The 17,481-nt window shown below is 36.5% G+C and overlaps 1 protein-coding gene across 4 annotated transcripts in view; it reads right to left on the reverse strand.

Annotated features, from left to right (window-relative positions):
• The window catches only part of RNGTT (RNA guanylyltransferase and 5'-phosphatase), a 335,687-nt gene that overhangs the window by 163,834 nt on the left and 154,372 nt on the right, over positions 1-17,481 (reverse strand). For 3 of the 4 annotated variants that reach the window (XM_021937589.1, XM_021937592.2, XM_021937591.2), the window contains one exon: positions 8,158-8,226. The exons of the other annotated variant lie outside the window; for it this stretch is intronic. In XM_021937589.1, the coding sequence (XP_021793281.1) occupies positions 8,158-8,226 (69 nt within the window). The remainder of the gene's footprint in view (positions 1-8,157; positions 8,227-17,481) is intronic. 4 annotated transcript variants of the gene reach the window in all.

Genomic DNA, 17,481 nt, shown 5'->3' on the forward strand with positions numbered 1-17,481 from the left:
CCTTCTTACAGCCAGATGCCGTTTTAGCAATTAACCATCCAATTAAAGAGCACACCAAAAATACTATGAAAGGTATATATTAGTGATAAAAACTAGGAGATTTAAAGTTGGTAACATGTGCTTTTAAGAAATAAAAAAACTAGATAGAAAATTATGAGAAATTATAATCAGAAATTAAACATTAAAAAACAAAGACTGAAATCATTAAAACTTCATGGAAAATGAAAATGATGAACTAGATACTTATAACTAGTATAAGTAGCATAGTGCTATGCCATCAATTAAACTGTTACCAAAATACGTAGTTGTGAAACATGTTTTCTGAAATAAGTTATAAATGTAAACTAATCTAGAATCTGTTATAAATAAAATAAATCTGTTTTAATAAAAATAAATTAATGTATTTGGAAGAAGCTGACAATGTCCACTGATGAACAAAATGTGACCCTTTCAGAGACATTCCATATATTTTATAATCTTAACAACGTAGGAGATAAAAGATAAAAAAGTGAAAAGTCTATTGAAATGATGGCAGGATGGCCAGGCATGGTGGCTCATGCCTGTAATCCCAGCACTTTGGGAGGCCGAGGTGGGCGAATCGCTTGAGGCCAGGAGGTTGAGACTAGCTTGGCCAACATGGTAAAATGCCATCTCTACTAAAGAATCGCTTGAACCTGGGAACCAGGGGTTGCAGTGAGCCAAGATTGCGCCACTGCATTCCAGCCTGGGTGACAGAGAAGGACTCTGTCTCGCCCACCAAAAAAAGAAATGATGGCAGGAGAAAAAAATTAATAGGAATACAGTCATGTAATAGTCATACTATCAAACTTCATAAGAAGTCTAGTTTATTTTAATTGTCTCACTTGCCATTTAAAAGACAAATCATTTTTTGGAAACTAAAATAAAAGAGTTTATTATTTTATTAAAAATTCATTACTTAGTAGATTTTCACCAGGTATTGGCAGAAAGAAGGAATTTTTAAGTACTGATTTATATCATTTGCATTGATCATCATATGACCATAACAGAATTTCAAAGCTAAGCTCTTACAGCCTCTACATTTTACAGATGAAAACCTGGAGAATCAAAAAGATATTCAGTGGTGTGTGTCTGTCTGTTTGTTTGTTTAACCAGAGACCACTCCTAACCCACTGGGAAGTCTCTGAAGAGAATATGCAGAGGACAAAGCTCATGTTATTGTTTTAGGGAAGAATGGTGTTTGGATTCTGGACTCTGCAAAGAAAAGTGGGAATTTACCAAGAAAGCCACTGATAAGTTTCTTGAAAGGAAAAAAAGGTAACAGCATAAATTATACATATTCCTATGCAGCAAGGAAGATAAAATGGCTATAAATTTAAAAGGTGTTTACCTACATTGGTAACATATAAAACTAGTCGAATCTGAAAGACGGGAAAACACAAAGATGCATTTTCATTCCTTTAACAAACAGTTTCTAAGATATACTGGGCTAAACAATGGAGGTTTAAAAAGAAATAAGGAAGGAAAGGACTAATAACCTCAGATTATTTTGTGAGGCAAAAACATAACCACAGTCCATAGATTTTTTGAGGCAAAAAAATAACCAAAAGATAGCTTGTGAGGGGTAGCTAGAAACAGCAAGGCATCTTTAAAGAGAATGATTTTTGCTTTGAGAATAATCATTCAAGCAATCAGTTTTAGTTCTGAAGCAATTTGACAATTAGTAACAATTTTTCAAGAGGAAAGATAGAAAAAGATATTGCTTTCAGCTTCATGAAAGCAAACCAATCTCCCACAAATCCTATGGAATGGAGAGCAATGAAGACACAGTGTGTGCACAGGAATCTAAGATTTCCTCACTCTTGAACTGGTGGCCTCAGAATGAGATCAGCTGCTACCAGAGAACTGAAAAATCTCCATGTCAGACAAGTAGAAGGTAAAGGTTGATGATCAGGACCTAGACTATCATGGAAGGAAAGATCTAATTCTAGACAAAGGTGTGTCACTTCTGACCAAGTTGCTCTAAAAGTGATGATAGAGGAATATTTAATGCATATATGTATGTGTCAATTTTGTTTAAAGAGGTTTAAGATTAAATATTCATGACTAAGGTAATATGAAAGAAACCTAGTAACTACCTTTTTTGTGCATTTACTGCCTTCAGCCCTCTATGTTGATAGTGTTGAAGAGAGGTGTTTTTAAGCCACACCGTTAGTCTAATGGTAGTATTTTAGGGTATAAAATCTATCATTACACAGAGAATTACAATTCAACTGAAGATCACAAATGAATCACCTACAAATGCCATGAGCACATACAAGAAATGGGAAACAATAAATCAATATATCTAAACCTGCACTGTCTACTACACACATGGCCAGAGCACTTGAACAGTGGCAAGTCCAAGATATGCTGCAAGTGTAAAATTCCCAATGGATTTCAAATACTTAGTACAAAAATAATAATTGTTTTTATACTGAGTAAATGTTGAAATGATAATACTTTTGACATAGTGGTTTAACTAAAATATATTATTAAAATTAATTTCACCACTTTCTTTTTTTCTTAATGTGGCAACTAGAAACATTTAAAGTCTATATGTAGATCATATTTGTGTTACACGTTATATTTCTATCAGCCAGTATCAGTCTCCCCATATTAGGCTTTCTTCCGGAATATAATTTTACTAGGTCAAAAAACAGGGGTAGACTGGAAAGATAATACAGATACAAAGAGCAGTGAAGAAGCTACTGAAATAGGTTGAATATAAAACAATTTGAGCCAAATCTGACATGATCTTTTTAAAATAAGGAATAAATAGCAAGGGTAACCCAAAAAGACAAAGTGATGAGCCACTTAACAGACTTCAGTGACTGTTTGAAGATTGGTTGTCCCTAGCGGAAATGTATAGTATGAATGAAGAAATAGAGTACTAGAAGCAAAATAAAGCATGGGTTAAAGGTTGATTTAACCAAAACACCTATAGCCATACACTTTTCTCTATGAAGAGAAAAAAAGGGGGATAGAACTACCTTAGAAGACAAGTATAAAGACAGCCATCCAAAAGCTGGAAGAGGCCAAGAAAGCCAGTGTCTTAGGAGGCTTATTACAAATAGAGAATTTGAGTAAAATTACTCTCTTCTTTCTAGTTCTATTGTCTAATATTGCTATCAGTTATGACTTATGAGGTAAAGTTTTTAAAAACACAAAACTGAATATGTAGACTAAGAGTAGATCTAAAACTTCTGGAAATTTCTGACATTTAGACAAGTAGTCCTGAGCTACAGTTTACTGTACTTTTTCCCTAACTCTCTAGCATATGTGAGAAGATCATTTAACATTGCAAACACATTAATTTTCTCCAAATTAATCTAAATTCAAAGCCATTCCAATTAAACTTCTTAAAAAAATTGCTGGGTAACATGAAATACAGATTCTGAAACTTACATGTTAAACAAAATGTCTGCGAATATTTAAGAACGTCCTGGCAAACAGTGAGGCTTGATTTATTACGAGATAATCAAGATTATATCAAGTTGCACAGAACTACACAAACACAATAAACAATTTGGAGCTAAGTCAGAGCCATAAAATTGTAGAAGAGATTACAGACCATTGAGAATAACATTTCAGTTTACAGCTGAAACAAAAGCTCCGTAAGTATAACGACCAGTTTGTACAGCATTACGTTTTCAAGATCACTCGAATCAAAGAAGCAGGAAAGATAAAGTCGAAAAAGTAGGGAAATCTATCAGAGAAGAAAGGTAAAAGGGATTTCCTGGATGAAATAGTGAAAAGAAACTCTAAGAAGAAAAGGCTATGCAGCAGGACTAAAGAATGGAAGGCTTCGGAAAGAATGCCTTCAAATGAAAAATAGACATATTTTTATATATATTATATATTTGACTGCATTGAATAAAATCAAATAGTTCTTTTGGAGAGTTTAAAGAAAGAAGTAATAATTATAATAACCAAAAATATTCCTAATGCTAGGTGACAAGACTTTTCTAAAAAAGAAAATATAATTGTATACTATTTGACTTAGATAGGAACAATATTTATATCGCCATGAAAATGTAAAAATTGAGTATTAATTTGACCAAACATGTGATATAATTACAATAGGATGACGGAAGGAGAAAGGGGAGTGGAGGGGGTTAGTGGAATTAGAGGGCTCAATCCTATTATTCCATAGTACAAAGTAAGCAGATCATGTATAAAATACAAAACCAAAAAAGAACAGCATAGACTGTGTGGAACTGTAGAAGTAAAAGCAAAACAAAAAGAGGAAAATAATTAGCTCCTAGGCGTAGTACTTAGGGTGCAGAAAAAGGTAAGAGACTGTTCTATTTTTCAGTACAAATCACTCATACAATTGATATTTTAAAATCATGGATAGGCATTACCACGGATTATGTGCAACTTACATAATTTTTTCAACAATAAAAAATATTACCTTCATTATTTTGAATATACAAAAAACAGAAAAATAGGCCGGGTACAGTGGCTCATACCTGTAATCCCAGCACTTTGGGAGGCTGAGGCAGGCAGATTGCTTGAGCTCAGGAGCTTTAGACCAGCCTCGGCAACAAGGCAAAATCCCGTATCTACGAAAAATACACAAATCAGCAAGGCGTGGTCATGCGCGCCTACAGTCCCAGCTACTTGGGAACCTCAGGTGAGAGGATTGTTTGAGCCCAGGAGGTCAAGGCTGCAGTAAGTCATGTTTGTGCCACTGCACACCAGCCTGGGTGACAAAGTGAGACCCTGTCTCAAAAAAAAAAAAAAAGAGAGAGAGAGAGACAGAAAGAAATGAACTGTAAGAAATAAGGTGGCAGAAATCCTCAAGAAGCAATTATACCTAAATCCAAAGGTGTGCTTCAAAAATTACATATATCATGATCAAGTAGCATTTATCCCAGGAATGCGAGGATGGGTCAATATGAGAAAAATCAGTGTAATTTACCACATAAATGGTATAAAAAAGAAAATGACATGATAATCTTAATAGATACCGAAGAGGCATTACTGCCTTAAAACTAATGCCTTAAAAGGTGTTAAAGCCCAAAACCTATTTATGATTTTTAGAATTACTGGAAGAACAGAATCAGAAATTTCTTAACACAATAAAGGATATCTAACAGAAATCTACCACAAACATACTTAATGGAGAAAATTTAGTTACATTCCCTTTGAGGTTGAGAGGAAGGTATAAATGTCTTCTCCCTCATCTAACTAGAACTAATACTTAATTCAGTACTAGAGGTCCTGGTCAATGTGTAAAATTAGACAATGATGAGAACTAACAGAATTTAACAGGATTGTTGAATCAATAAAATAAATCAAAAATCTAGGCGGTGTACTAGAAGTAGCATTTAAAAAAAAACAGACACGATTTACTACAAAAGCAGAAAATGACAAATATTTAGAAGTTACCATAACAATAATAAAAAACTTAAACTCAATTACAGAACAGAAAAAGACCTGAAGAAAAGCCACAGCATTCACTGAGAAAGTGATTTAGCACTGCAAACACATCAATTTTCTCCGCATTAATCTAAATTCAAAGATGTTCCAATTAAACTCCTAGCAAAAATTTCTGGGTAACATGACAAATTGATTCTGAAACTTTCATGTTAAACCAATTGTCTACAAATATTTAAGGTAATGCTGGCAAACAGGAAGACCTGACTTAATACCAGATATCAATTACAAAGTCATTGTAATAAAAAGTGTGGTCACAGCCGGGCACGGTGGCTCACACCTGTAATCCCAGCATTTTGGTAGGCCAAGGTGGGCGGATCACCTGAGATCAGGAGTTCAAGACCAGCCTGGCTAACGTGGTGAAACACCATTCATACTAAAAATACAAAAAATTAGCTCAGCATGGTGGTGCGTGCCTGCATTCCCAGCTACTCAGGAGGCTGAGGCAGGAGAAACACTTGAGCCCAGAAGGCGGAGGTTGCAGTGAGCCAAGATTGTGCCATTGCATTTCAGCTTGGGCAACAAAAGCAAAACTTCATCTCAAAAAAAAAAAAAAAAGTATGGTTACTAGAAAGGGAACAGACTGACAAATCAACTGCCTATACTAGACATCCAAGAAAGAGACTCACTTATTTGTCAGGCCATTTTTCCTACATATGCCATATATGCACAGATCTGAATCATGAGTTTCACACACTGAAATTTTCTGAATTCATTGTTATATTTAGACTTTGCTTCTTTCCATCTAGGGAGACTGGAATGTGTTAGAACTAAAAGATTCAACTTTATTTTTCCTAAAATAGTATTTTCTTCCATTTCCATCCCTAACCTCTAGTGCTCCTCCATCTCCTCCTCCCTCAAACACAGAAGATAAGATTTTTCTATTTTCTGTTTGGCAAGGGGGGCTAGAAGACAGACAGATGCCAATCACATATCACATTGTCTTCAAATTTACATTTTAGCAGAGATTTATTATATATGTAAAGCATATATAATGCTTTACATGCATAGGTTGAATATCCCTTCTCTGACATGCTTGGGACCAGAAGTGGTTTGGATTCTGATTTTTTTCAGATTTGGGAACATCTGCATTATATATACTTACCAGTTGAGCATCCCTAATCCAAAAATCCAAAATGCTCCAACGAGCATTTCTTTGAGCATCATGCTGGTGCCCAAAACGTTATAAATGTTATAGCATATCAGTCTTTGGATTAGAGATATTCAACCTGTACAGTATTTAATTGTGTTCAAATTATTTGTTCCCTTTCTTTTACCCCAGGTACCCAGTCTGATGTCTCCATATATAAATTCTCAACTAGCTTATACTCTAATTACTAAAAGAAGAGTTGGTGAAGAAAAAAAGCAACATGTGATGAGGTGGTTGCACAAGAAATAAACTCTTTCCTATAGAATAAGTAGTTCTCATACTTGAACATGCATTAGAATCACTTGGAGAACCTGTCAAAACACAAACTGCTGCCAGGCGCGGTGGCTCACGCCTGTAATCCCAGCACTTTGGGAGGCCGAGGTGGGCGGATCACAAGGTCAGGAGATCGAGACCATCCTGGCTAACACGGTGAAACCCCATCTCTACTAAAAATATAAAATATTAGCCAAGCATGGTGGCTGGCGCCTGTAGTCCTAGCTACTCAGGAGGCTGAGGCAGGAGAATGGCGTGAACCCCGGAGGTGGAGCTTGCAGTGAGCTGAGATGGCGCCACTGCACTCCAGCCTGGGCGAGAGTGCGAGACACCGTCTCAAAAAAAAAAAAAACCCCACAAACTGCTAAACTCCATCCCCAGAGTTTCTACTCAACAGGTGTGGGGCTGAGCTGCATCTATGAAACTTCCTGGATGGTGCTAATCCTCCTCTATAGGCGACATTTTGAAAATCACTGCCCTACAGAACATGGGTTATCAACTAGGGGCAATTATGTTCTCTGAGGAAACTGGGCAATGTCAGACTATATTTTTGCTTGTCACAAATGGTAAAAGGGGTGCTCCTGGCATCTATACTCCTGGCATCTAGTGAATAGAGACCACAGATGCTGCTAAACATCCTACCATGCACAAGACAGCTCCCATAGCAAAGAATTATTTGGCCCAACACATCAGTGGTTGAGGTTGAAAAAACCTGCTATAGAGTAAAATACAACTTACTTCAAATATATGATTCGACCATTAAGTTGGTAAAAGTTCTTCAGTGCATTTCAAAAAGTTAACATGGGAAAGACATTCAAAAGTTGTATTTTTTGTCAAGTAGTGACAACTGTTTGAATTTTACTCTACAGTAAACTACAGCAAAATGAAGTTTTATAGAGATTAATACATAAAAGTATACCAAGTTACAAAAGGAAATAAACATTTATATAATGTTATTGGTAGAGAATTATTTTTTAATAACTAGTTATAAGACTGGTTTCTTTGACATGTAATGACCAACAATGCTTATTTCGTAAGCTGAGTGAAAAACAGGTGCTTATTTTAGTAGTACATGTATTTAGATATAAATAAAATCTTTCATAATGAGCAATTTATTTTAAGGAAAAGTAGCAATCACAGCAGTAATCAATTCTAAGTAAATAAGTCTGAGACATATATGTGTATGTGTATATATATGTATATCTGTGTGTACACACACACACACAAACACACAGACAAATGCGCACACACACACAGACAAATGAACTTACTCCAGTAGGCTGAAAAATAAGTCCATCCATTTCATGGCTCACTTCTTTGGCAAAATTTCCTTCAAGTAGCTATAAAATAAATACACATGTATTCTTTAAAAATATAATAATCACTTTAAAAGTATTTAAATGTCTCGCTAGGCTTTATAAAAATGTAATATATAAGTTATAAGAACTGAAAAACAAAATAAGACAAAGGGATAGGTCTAAAGGAATCTAGGTTAATACATTCTAAGATCTGAATACACACACACACACACACACACACACACGCACGCACACACACACGAAAATTTCCATTCCTTGCCAGGCTAGATATTCTAAACAATAGTCCTAAGTACAACAGCCAAAATAATGAATAAAGCATTGAAAACATATTTTTAAATCTATTCCTAAGCCAGCACAAAAGGAAGAAAGACACAGAAGCAAAAACAAAGTGAAAGTAGAAACTCTGGAAAGTAATAGATAAAAGGAATAAAAAATAAACACACAAAAAAAATCAGAAGCAAAAATCTGTAACTACAAACTAGCTGAAACATGAAGATTATAGCCCAAAGCTACAAAGACACTTGCTTGGGGGCAAAAATTTGTAACCATAAACCAGCTGAAACATGGAGATTATAATCCAAAAATACATTGTGTTTTCCAAGAACCCTTAGAAAATGATTTTAATCTTACTTTGGGTTTTTTTGTGTGTCTTTTCTACATTTTTCCAAGCAGAGAATTTCATTGCAAAGAATACACAGTAAAAAATACAATTAACAGTTTTTTCAATGCCGTATCAACAGAGTTATAGACCCTATACCCTCTAATTAATTCTGACTTACTACGTGTTTTAACGCATCTCTTTCACAGATTTTTATTATTTTGAAGAACTTAACATGTATATCACTGATGGAGGCCTGAAACACGAATTTTTGCATGTCGGAGAAGAGAACAAAACATACTTTCACAGAGCCAGGTGTAGCAATTCATTTTCACGCTTGCTAATAAAGACATACTCGAGACTGGGTAATTTATAAAGAAAAAGAGGTTTAATGGACTTGCTGTTCCACATAGCTGGGGTGGCCTCACAGTCATGGCAGAAGGTGAAGGAGGAGCAAAGGCATGTCTTACATGGCAGTAGGCAAGAGAATGAGTGTCAAGCAGGAAACCCCTTATAAAAGCATCAGATCTCATGAGAACTCACCATCATGAGAACAGTATGGGAGAAAACAGCACCCACGAATCAATTACTTCCCACCAGGTCCCTCCCACACACCAGGTTATCTAGAATCTGGCCAATTAACAGAAAATTAAGGAGAGTTCTAGGATTCAAATATGTCTCCTAAATTTTTGGATATGCTATGTGTTAATACATCCCTTTTGTCACAATCATACACTCTTGAAAGTACTACGCTTAAGCTTACAAGATTTGCTTTCCAAAAGCAACAACCAAAACTTCAAGTACATATTTCACTTGGAATAAAAATCTCTGATTCTCCTCCCAAACTGTGACTTCATCTTCTCTGCCATTTCATCCTTCAAAATCCATAATTTCTCTAAACTGAGGGCAGTTCAAATTTGAGTTTAAATATCTATATTTCCTTAAAATTTTAATGTTCCTTTCTCACACCGAGACAGAAATTAGATCAGTAATTGCCAGAGGCTTGGGGGATAGTCTTCAATGAGTTTCAGTTTTGAAGGATGAAAAAGTTGGCTGGGCGTGGTGGCTCACACCTGTAACCCCAGTACTTTGGGAGGCCAAGGCAGGCAGATCACAAGGTCAGGAGTTCAAGACCAGCCTGTCCAATATGGTGAAACCCCATCTCTACTAAAAATTACAAAAATTAGCTGGTGTGGTGACGCGCACCTGTAGTCCCAGCTACTACTCACAAGGCCGAGGCAGGAGAATCACCTGAACCCGAGAGGTGGAGGTTGCAGTGAGCCACTGCACTCCGGCCTGGATAACAGAGTGAAACTCCATCTCAACAAAAAAAAAAAAAAAAAAGTTACTTGCTAAATTCATAGCATTTCTGCTGAGCAATGATGCAATAAAAACCAAATACCACAATAATCTCTTTTTAAAAAAAAAAAAAAAAAAAGGTTATTAAAAAAATGTAACCTTCAATCTTTCATTTGCTCTACTTGTATTGTAGGTACATCATTTATGGCAAGTTAAGATGGTGTCTCCATTCTTCAACCAAACTTCTCAAATTCATGTAATGGACCATGCCTGTATATAAAGTATAAAGTAACAATAAAAAATAGCCAGTTAGCAAGACTCTACATAACATGATGCTGCCTGCCGCAGAAATGAAAGTAATTTCATTTTTTATTCTACTCTTTTTATAAATCAGAGTATTTAAAGGACTGAAAATTCATGGGTCAAAATAGGAGCTTCGCTGCATTATTCTAGACAATATTTTTTTCTTCACTTGACACATAACATTTATGGTATCACCTATCATGTATCAAAGACCTACCACGAAGTGTTGTGCTTGGTACCTAACATACCATTCAAAATACATAACTCCTCATGAGATGTGTATTCTCAAGTTTTGAATTATTATTCAATTTGCCAGAAAAGGAAACTGAGGTCATCAGACATAAGCAACTAGCTTTAATTCAGACAGTAAAGTAAAATCACTCAGAACAGATTATATCAGACTTAAAAATCAAGAGATAACTAAAGTCTTATGACTCTCTGAAACAAATGCCCCAAAGATTTCTGCAAGTTCCTAAATATATAGGTCCTCCAATAGCCACTTAAATTTTATAGACTTGGCCAGACACAGTGGCTCACACCTGTAATTCTGGCACTTTGGGAGGGTGAGGCAGGGAACTGCTTGAGGCGCCAGGAGTTCAAGACCAACCTGGCCAACACAGCAAGACCCCATTTCTATATTTAACAAAAATTTTATACACTTTAAATGCATTATAGCATATACTACATGAATAAAGTGAATATGAAGAGAGTTAAAATTCTTGAAGAAAAAAAGGTTTTCTAAGAATAGAGATGAAATCCAAAAATGTTATTAATATTGTATACTTTATATTAACTGATTTTTATATTCATATGAGATCATATATGTAATGTGTTTATTAAATTAGAAATATCACCTTTTGTCTATTCACAATTCTTAAAAAAAAATGCATCCAAACTTGTTATGGCCATCTTCCATATGTCAGTATCTTCATCATTTAAGTCATTTAGCCAGTTTCCATTACTTTCACTGCTGTTGTCTCTGATTTACAGCATACTTCAAATTATACATGAGACTATAACTGCAGATGTTACCCCAAGCTACAAGTACTGATTGACTAACGTCAGGAAAATGCTTTTTCCCCTCATTCATTCCATAGATCTATGTTCATAATCTTAAAGTGCTTTGCTCTTTGAAGAAACCTTTAGAATCCTGGTTTAAGATAAAGTTCCTCATTCATTTACAATGTGAAAAATAGTAAGAGAATGCTGCTTCCACACTGATGATAATAAAAAAGCAGATAATCTATCAAATCATAACTTTTGTTATGGCCATCAGAAAGCTGACATCTGCAGGCAACCACATAAACTAATCCCAGCCCCTCCAAACGAGGATGAAGTATATGAATTCATGTCTTCTTTGGTAGGGAAAAGGAAGAGGAAGTGGCAGCCATAAGTGAGTACAAAGAAAACAACTGAACATCTGGCCAATTCTTAAAAACTAAGTCTGGGTGAGTGGAACAGTTTAGAATCCCCGGAAGCCCCAAACACAAGAGATACAAACTTTTTCCCAGGCTTCTATCAGGCTTCACAAGAAAGATCACAGGCAGGGCAGGACACATGAGAATGTCCCACCTTGGTTGTACACAGACATTAAAACCCTCCTGCTTTCCAAACCCTTCTTGATACGATGCAAACATTATCTGGGAATAAATTTATATGCAGCTATACAAGAAGCTGGAGACAGGCTTGGACCAATGATATTATATTGATAAAAAGCAGAAAGACTTGGTCCTAACAAAATATCCCTATGCAAGGCAAAACTTCACTGGCAAGAGGGAGAGGGAAGACCCACTGAGGAAAAGTCATGCCTGCGATTCAGGTGCTCAGGTTCTGTTTCATACTAAGGCTAGAGAAGAAAAACTAAGAAAACTCCACAGTCTTCACAAGCCTGGCACTGAGCGGCAAGAAATAGTTGTTTACATATGGGGAAAAGTACTAGAAGTATGAAAATAGAATACTCTGTGGTACAAGGGAGCAGAGCTTACTGAAAGCTACACGTGAAACAGAAACACCAGGAGAAAACTCTTATACTCTAGGCATTACAATAAATACAAGTAACAGCAGCCAACTGCTGAGAAAATATAAATTCTTTGGAGCACTGAAGATATAATTATATAGCAACACATAGAACAGGCTGATTCAACCACTACCCCTCCCCACCCACAAATGAAGCCTATTAACAAACTAAAAGAAATATGCCTGTTACCAAGCATAAAGATACTTACCTCAGTCTCTTTTGTATATATAGGAAAAAAAAATCCAAGAAAGATGTCTAATTTAAAAATTCTCTCACACACACACATACACAAAGGAAAAATAAATGACCTATATTCAAAGATAAGGCAGTCAACAGAAGCAGACAAAGAGAGGGCCTATATTTTGGAATTATCAAAGACTTTAAAAATAACATTTACAAAAAACAACAGATGCTGGCGACGTTGTCTAGAAAAAGGAACACACTTTTTCTTTTTTTGAGATGGAGTCTCACTCGGTAGCCCAGGCTGGAGTGCAGTGGCACGATCTCGGCTCATTGCAACCTCCACTTCCCAGGTTCAAGGGATTCTCCTGCCTCAGCCTCCTGAATAGCTAGATTACAGGTATGGACCACCACACCTGGCTAATTTTTGTCTTTTTAGTAGAGAGAGGATTTCACCACGTTAGCCAGGATGGTCTCAATCTCCTGACCTCGTGATCTGCCTGCCTCAGCCTCCTAAAGTGCTGGGGATTACAGGTGTGGGCCACCACACCCGGCCTGAAAAAGGAACACTGTTACACTGTGAGTGGGAGTGTAAATTAGTTCAACCATTGTGGAAGACAGTGTGATGACTCCTCAGAGACCTAAAGATAGGAGTATCATTTGACCCAGCAATCCCATTACTGGGTATATACCCAAAGGAATATAAATCATTCTATTATAAAGATATATGCATGTGTAAATTCATTACAGCGCTATTTATAATAGCAAAGTAATGGAATCCACCTAAATGCCCATCATTGATAGACTGGATAAAGAAAATACGGTACGTATACACAATGGAATACTACACAGCCATAAAAAGAAACAAGATCATATCCTTCAGGGACATGGATGGAGCTGGAAGCCATTATCCTCAGCAAACTAATGCAGGAATGAAAAAACAAACATTGAATGTCCTCATAAGTGGGAGCTGACTGATGAGAACACATGGACACATGGGGGTGAACAACACACACCAGGCACCTGTTGGGGGCATGGGGAAAGGGAGAGCATTAGGAAGAATAGCTAATAGATGCTGGCTTAATACCTGAGTGATGGCATGTTCTGTGCAGGAAACCACCTGGGCATATGTTTACTTATGTAACAAACCTGCACATCCTGCACATGTACCCTGAACTTAAAAATAATATTTTAAATTATCTAGACAAAAAAGTGGAAAACATGCATAAACGGATACGGAGTTTCAGCAGAGGTGGAAACAATAAAAATGAAACAATTGAAAATGCAGAAATAAAGACACACAACATCACAGGAAAACAATGTTAATCAGTGGGAATGATAATGAGATTATCTACAGACTGGACACAGAAAAGTCACTAAACTTGAAGAAGAAAGGTATGTGGCACTTTTTCCAATTGAAATAAAGAAAAAAGAGGGAAAAAAGAAACAGCGCTAAGAATCAAAGAGCTGGGAGACTACAGCCAAAGATAGAACACTTGCATAGCTGGAATGTGAAAACAAAAAGAAAGATATTAAGGAAGCAAAGAAACCAGCTAAGAGAAATAATGCCTCCAATTACTACAAAACTAATTAAACACATAAATGCAAACACACACCCCAAAGGACTCCAAGAGGACAGGAAGAAAGATTTAAGAAAAAAAAAAAAAAAACATGTAGGTTTATCATAGTCAAAACCCAGCAAGAAGGGGAAAAAGATTACAGGCAGAGGAACAAAAATAAGATTGACAGCAGACTCCTTATCTGAAATTATACCAGCCATGAGACAATGAAACCTCACCTTTAACATACTAATATTAATAGAAACAATGTTAATCCAAAAATCTTCAGCAAATGAAAATACCTTTCAATAACAAAGGCACAGTAGAGTTCTTTTTCAGACAGACAATAGCTGATAAAATATATTTCCACCAAGCTAGAACATAAGAAATTTTCAAAGAAAATTTTCAGGTAGAAGGAATATGATACAAGAATTTTAAAATCTGTATCTAAACTGAAATAATGAAGGGCATTGGAATGGTTAAAAACTAGAATAAATATAAGAAATCTGTGTTCCTCTTTCTTTTCTTACAATATAATTGACTAATTAAAAATATTAATAATGTATTATAGGATTTATAACATACGTAAAAACAAAATGTATAAAAGGAAATGAGGTAAGAACTCCAACTATGAAGTGGCATACTATTATTTAAAAGTAAATTAGGCCAGGCGTGGTGGCTCACGTCTGTAATCCCAGCACTTTGGGAGGCCAAGGCAGGTGGATCATGAGGTCAGGAGATTGAGACCATCCTGGCTAACACGGTGAAACCCTGTCTCTACTAAAAATACAAAAAAAAAAAAAAAATTAGCCGGGCGTGGTGGCAGGCGCCTGTAGTCCCAGCTACTCAGGAGGCTGAGGCAGGAGAATGGCGTGAACCCGGGAGGCAGAGCTTGCAGTGAGCCAAGATCACACCACTGCACTCCAGCCTGGGTGACAGAGCGAGACTCCATCTCAAAAAAAAAAAAAAAAAAAAAAAAAAGGTAAATGTAAATTGTGAAAAGAGATACTATAAACCTTAGAACAACTGCTAAAATATACATAAAGATGTATATCTAATAGGCCAAAAAAGTGGAGATGTCATGGAATAAGAACATTCTCAAGTAATCCAAATGATGGCAAGACAAAAAGAAAAAAGAAAATGAGAAAACATGGGGCAAGCCATGTAGTAAATCAAGTAGTAAGATGGTAGATTTATAGGAGATTGATTTTTTTTTCATTCTAATGATATTTCTTCTAGAAACCACAACATTACAAAATCAACCAGCAGAGATTGTCATTATTAATAAATTTTTTTAAGAAATCAAGAACCAGCTGGGTGTGGTGGCTCATGTCAGTAATGCCAGCACTTTGAGGGGCAGAGGCAGGCAGATATTTTGAGCTCAGGAGTTCAAGACCAGCCTAGGCAACATGGAAAAATCCCATCTCTACAAAAAATACAAAAAAAAATGTTGATTTATCATAGTCAAAAGCAAAGTCAAAACCATAGTCAAAGCCAGGCCACAGTGGCGTGCACCTGTAGTCCCAGCTATTCGGGAAGCTGAGGTGGGAGGATAACTTAAGTCCTGGAAGCAGAGGTTGCAGTGAGCCCAGATCACGTGAATTCCAGCCTGAGTGACAGAGTGAGATCCCTCTACAAAAAAAAAAAAAAAAAGAACCAACTATATATATAGTGTCTACAACAGCCCACTTTGTACATAAAGAGTCCATTAGATTAAAAAGTACAGGGATGGAAAAAGATGTCAAATCCAGTGCTAATGGAAAAAAAGCTGAAGCATCTAGACTATATGAATATAAGACAACGAGAACTTCAGAACTAGAAATTACTAGAGATGAAAACAATACATACTGACAAAGGGGGTCAATTCATCAAGAATCTGTAACAATCTTAAATGTATACAAGCCTTACACATGGAATATTATGCAGCCATAAAAAAGGATGAATTCGTGTCCTTTGTAGGGACATGGATGCAGCTGGAAACCATCACTCTCAGCAAACTATTGCAAGAACAGAAAACCATATACCGCATGTTCTCACTCATAGGTGGGAACTGAAAAATGAGATCACTTGGACACAGGAAGGGGAACATTGCACACCGGGTCCTATTGTGGGGAGTGGGGAGGGTGGAGGAATAGCATTAGGAGATACACCTAATGTAAATGACCAGTTAATGGGTGCAGCACACCAACATGGCCATGTATACACATATGTAGCAAACCTGCACGTTGTGCACATGTACCCTAGAACTTAAAGTATAATAAAAAATAAAAAAGAAAAAGAAAAAAAAAAGAAAAAAAAAGCTTCAAAATAAAACTGACAAAATAGGTAAGAAAAACAGTGGGGAGGCCGGGCGCAGTGGCTCAAGCCTGTAATCCCAGCACTTTGGGAGGCCGAGACGGGCGGATTACGAGGTCAGATCGAGACCACCTTGGCTAACATGGTGAAACCCCGTCTCTACTAAAAAAACACAAAAAACTAGCCGGGCGTGGTGGCAGGCGCCTGTAGTCCCAGGTACTCGGGAGGCTGAGGCAGGAGAATGGCTTAAACCCGGGAGGCGGAGCTTGCAGTGAGCTGAGATCCGGCCACTGCACTCCAGCCTGGGCGACAGAACGAGATTTCGTCTCAAAAAAAAAAAAAAGAAAAATAGTGGGGAAATCCTCAATTATAACAGAGAATTTAACACTCTTCTCTGAGCAAACAGCTGGACAAGTAGAAAAAAAAAATCACTAGTAGTAAAGACACCTTGAAAAGACTTACAAAACACAAGCAGACACAAAGCCAGTGAGGATATGTAAGACTAAATCACTATAAAACAACCTGACCTAACTGACATTTATAAAATACTCCACCCAAACCAGGAAAAAATGGTTTTTTTCCTAAAAGCATACAACACATTTCAAAGTATATTCTCTGACCATAATGAATTAAATTAGATGTCAATATTTGGAAAGTCACCCAATATTTGAAAATTAACACACTTCTAAATAACCCATGAATAAAAGAAGAAATTAAAAGGGAAATTTTAAAGTATTATAAACAGAATGAAAACAAAAACAGAGTAGATTAATATTTGAGAGATGCAGCTAAAGCATTTTACAGAAAATTTTGCTGCATGAAATACCTAATTAAAAAAGAAGGTCAATGACCAGGCACAATGGCTCATACCTGTAATCCCAGCACTTTGGGAGGCTGTGGTGGGAGGATCACTTAAGGCCAGGAGATTGAGACCAGCCTGGGCAACATAGCAAGACCTTGTCTCTACAAAAAATTTAAAAAGTAGCCGGGCATGGTGGCATGCACCTAAGTTGCAGCTACTCAGG

Source organism: Papio anubis, chromosome 6, assembly GCF_008728515.1.
Source record: "Papio anubis isolate 15944 chromosome 6, Panubis1.0, whole genome shotgun sequence".
NCBI classification, from domain to species: domain Eukaryota; kingdom Metazoa; phylum Chordata; class Mammalia; order Primates; family Cercopithecidae; genus Papio; species Papio anubis.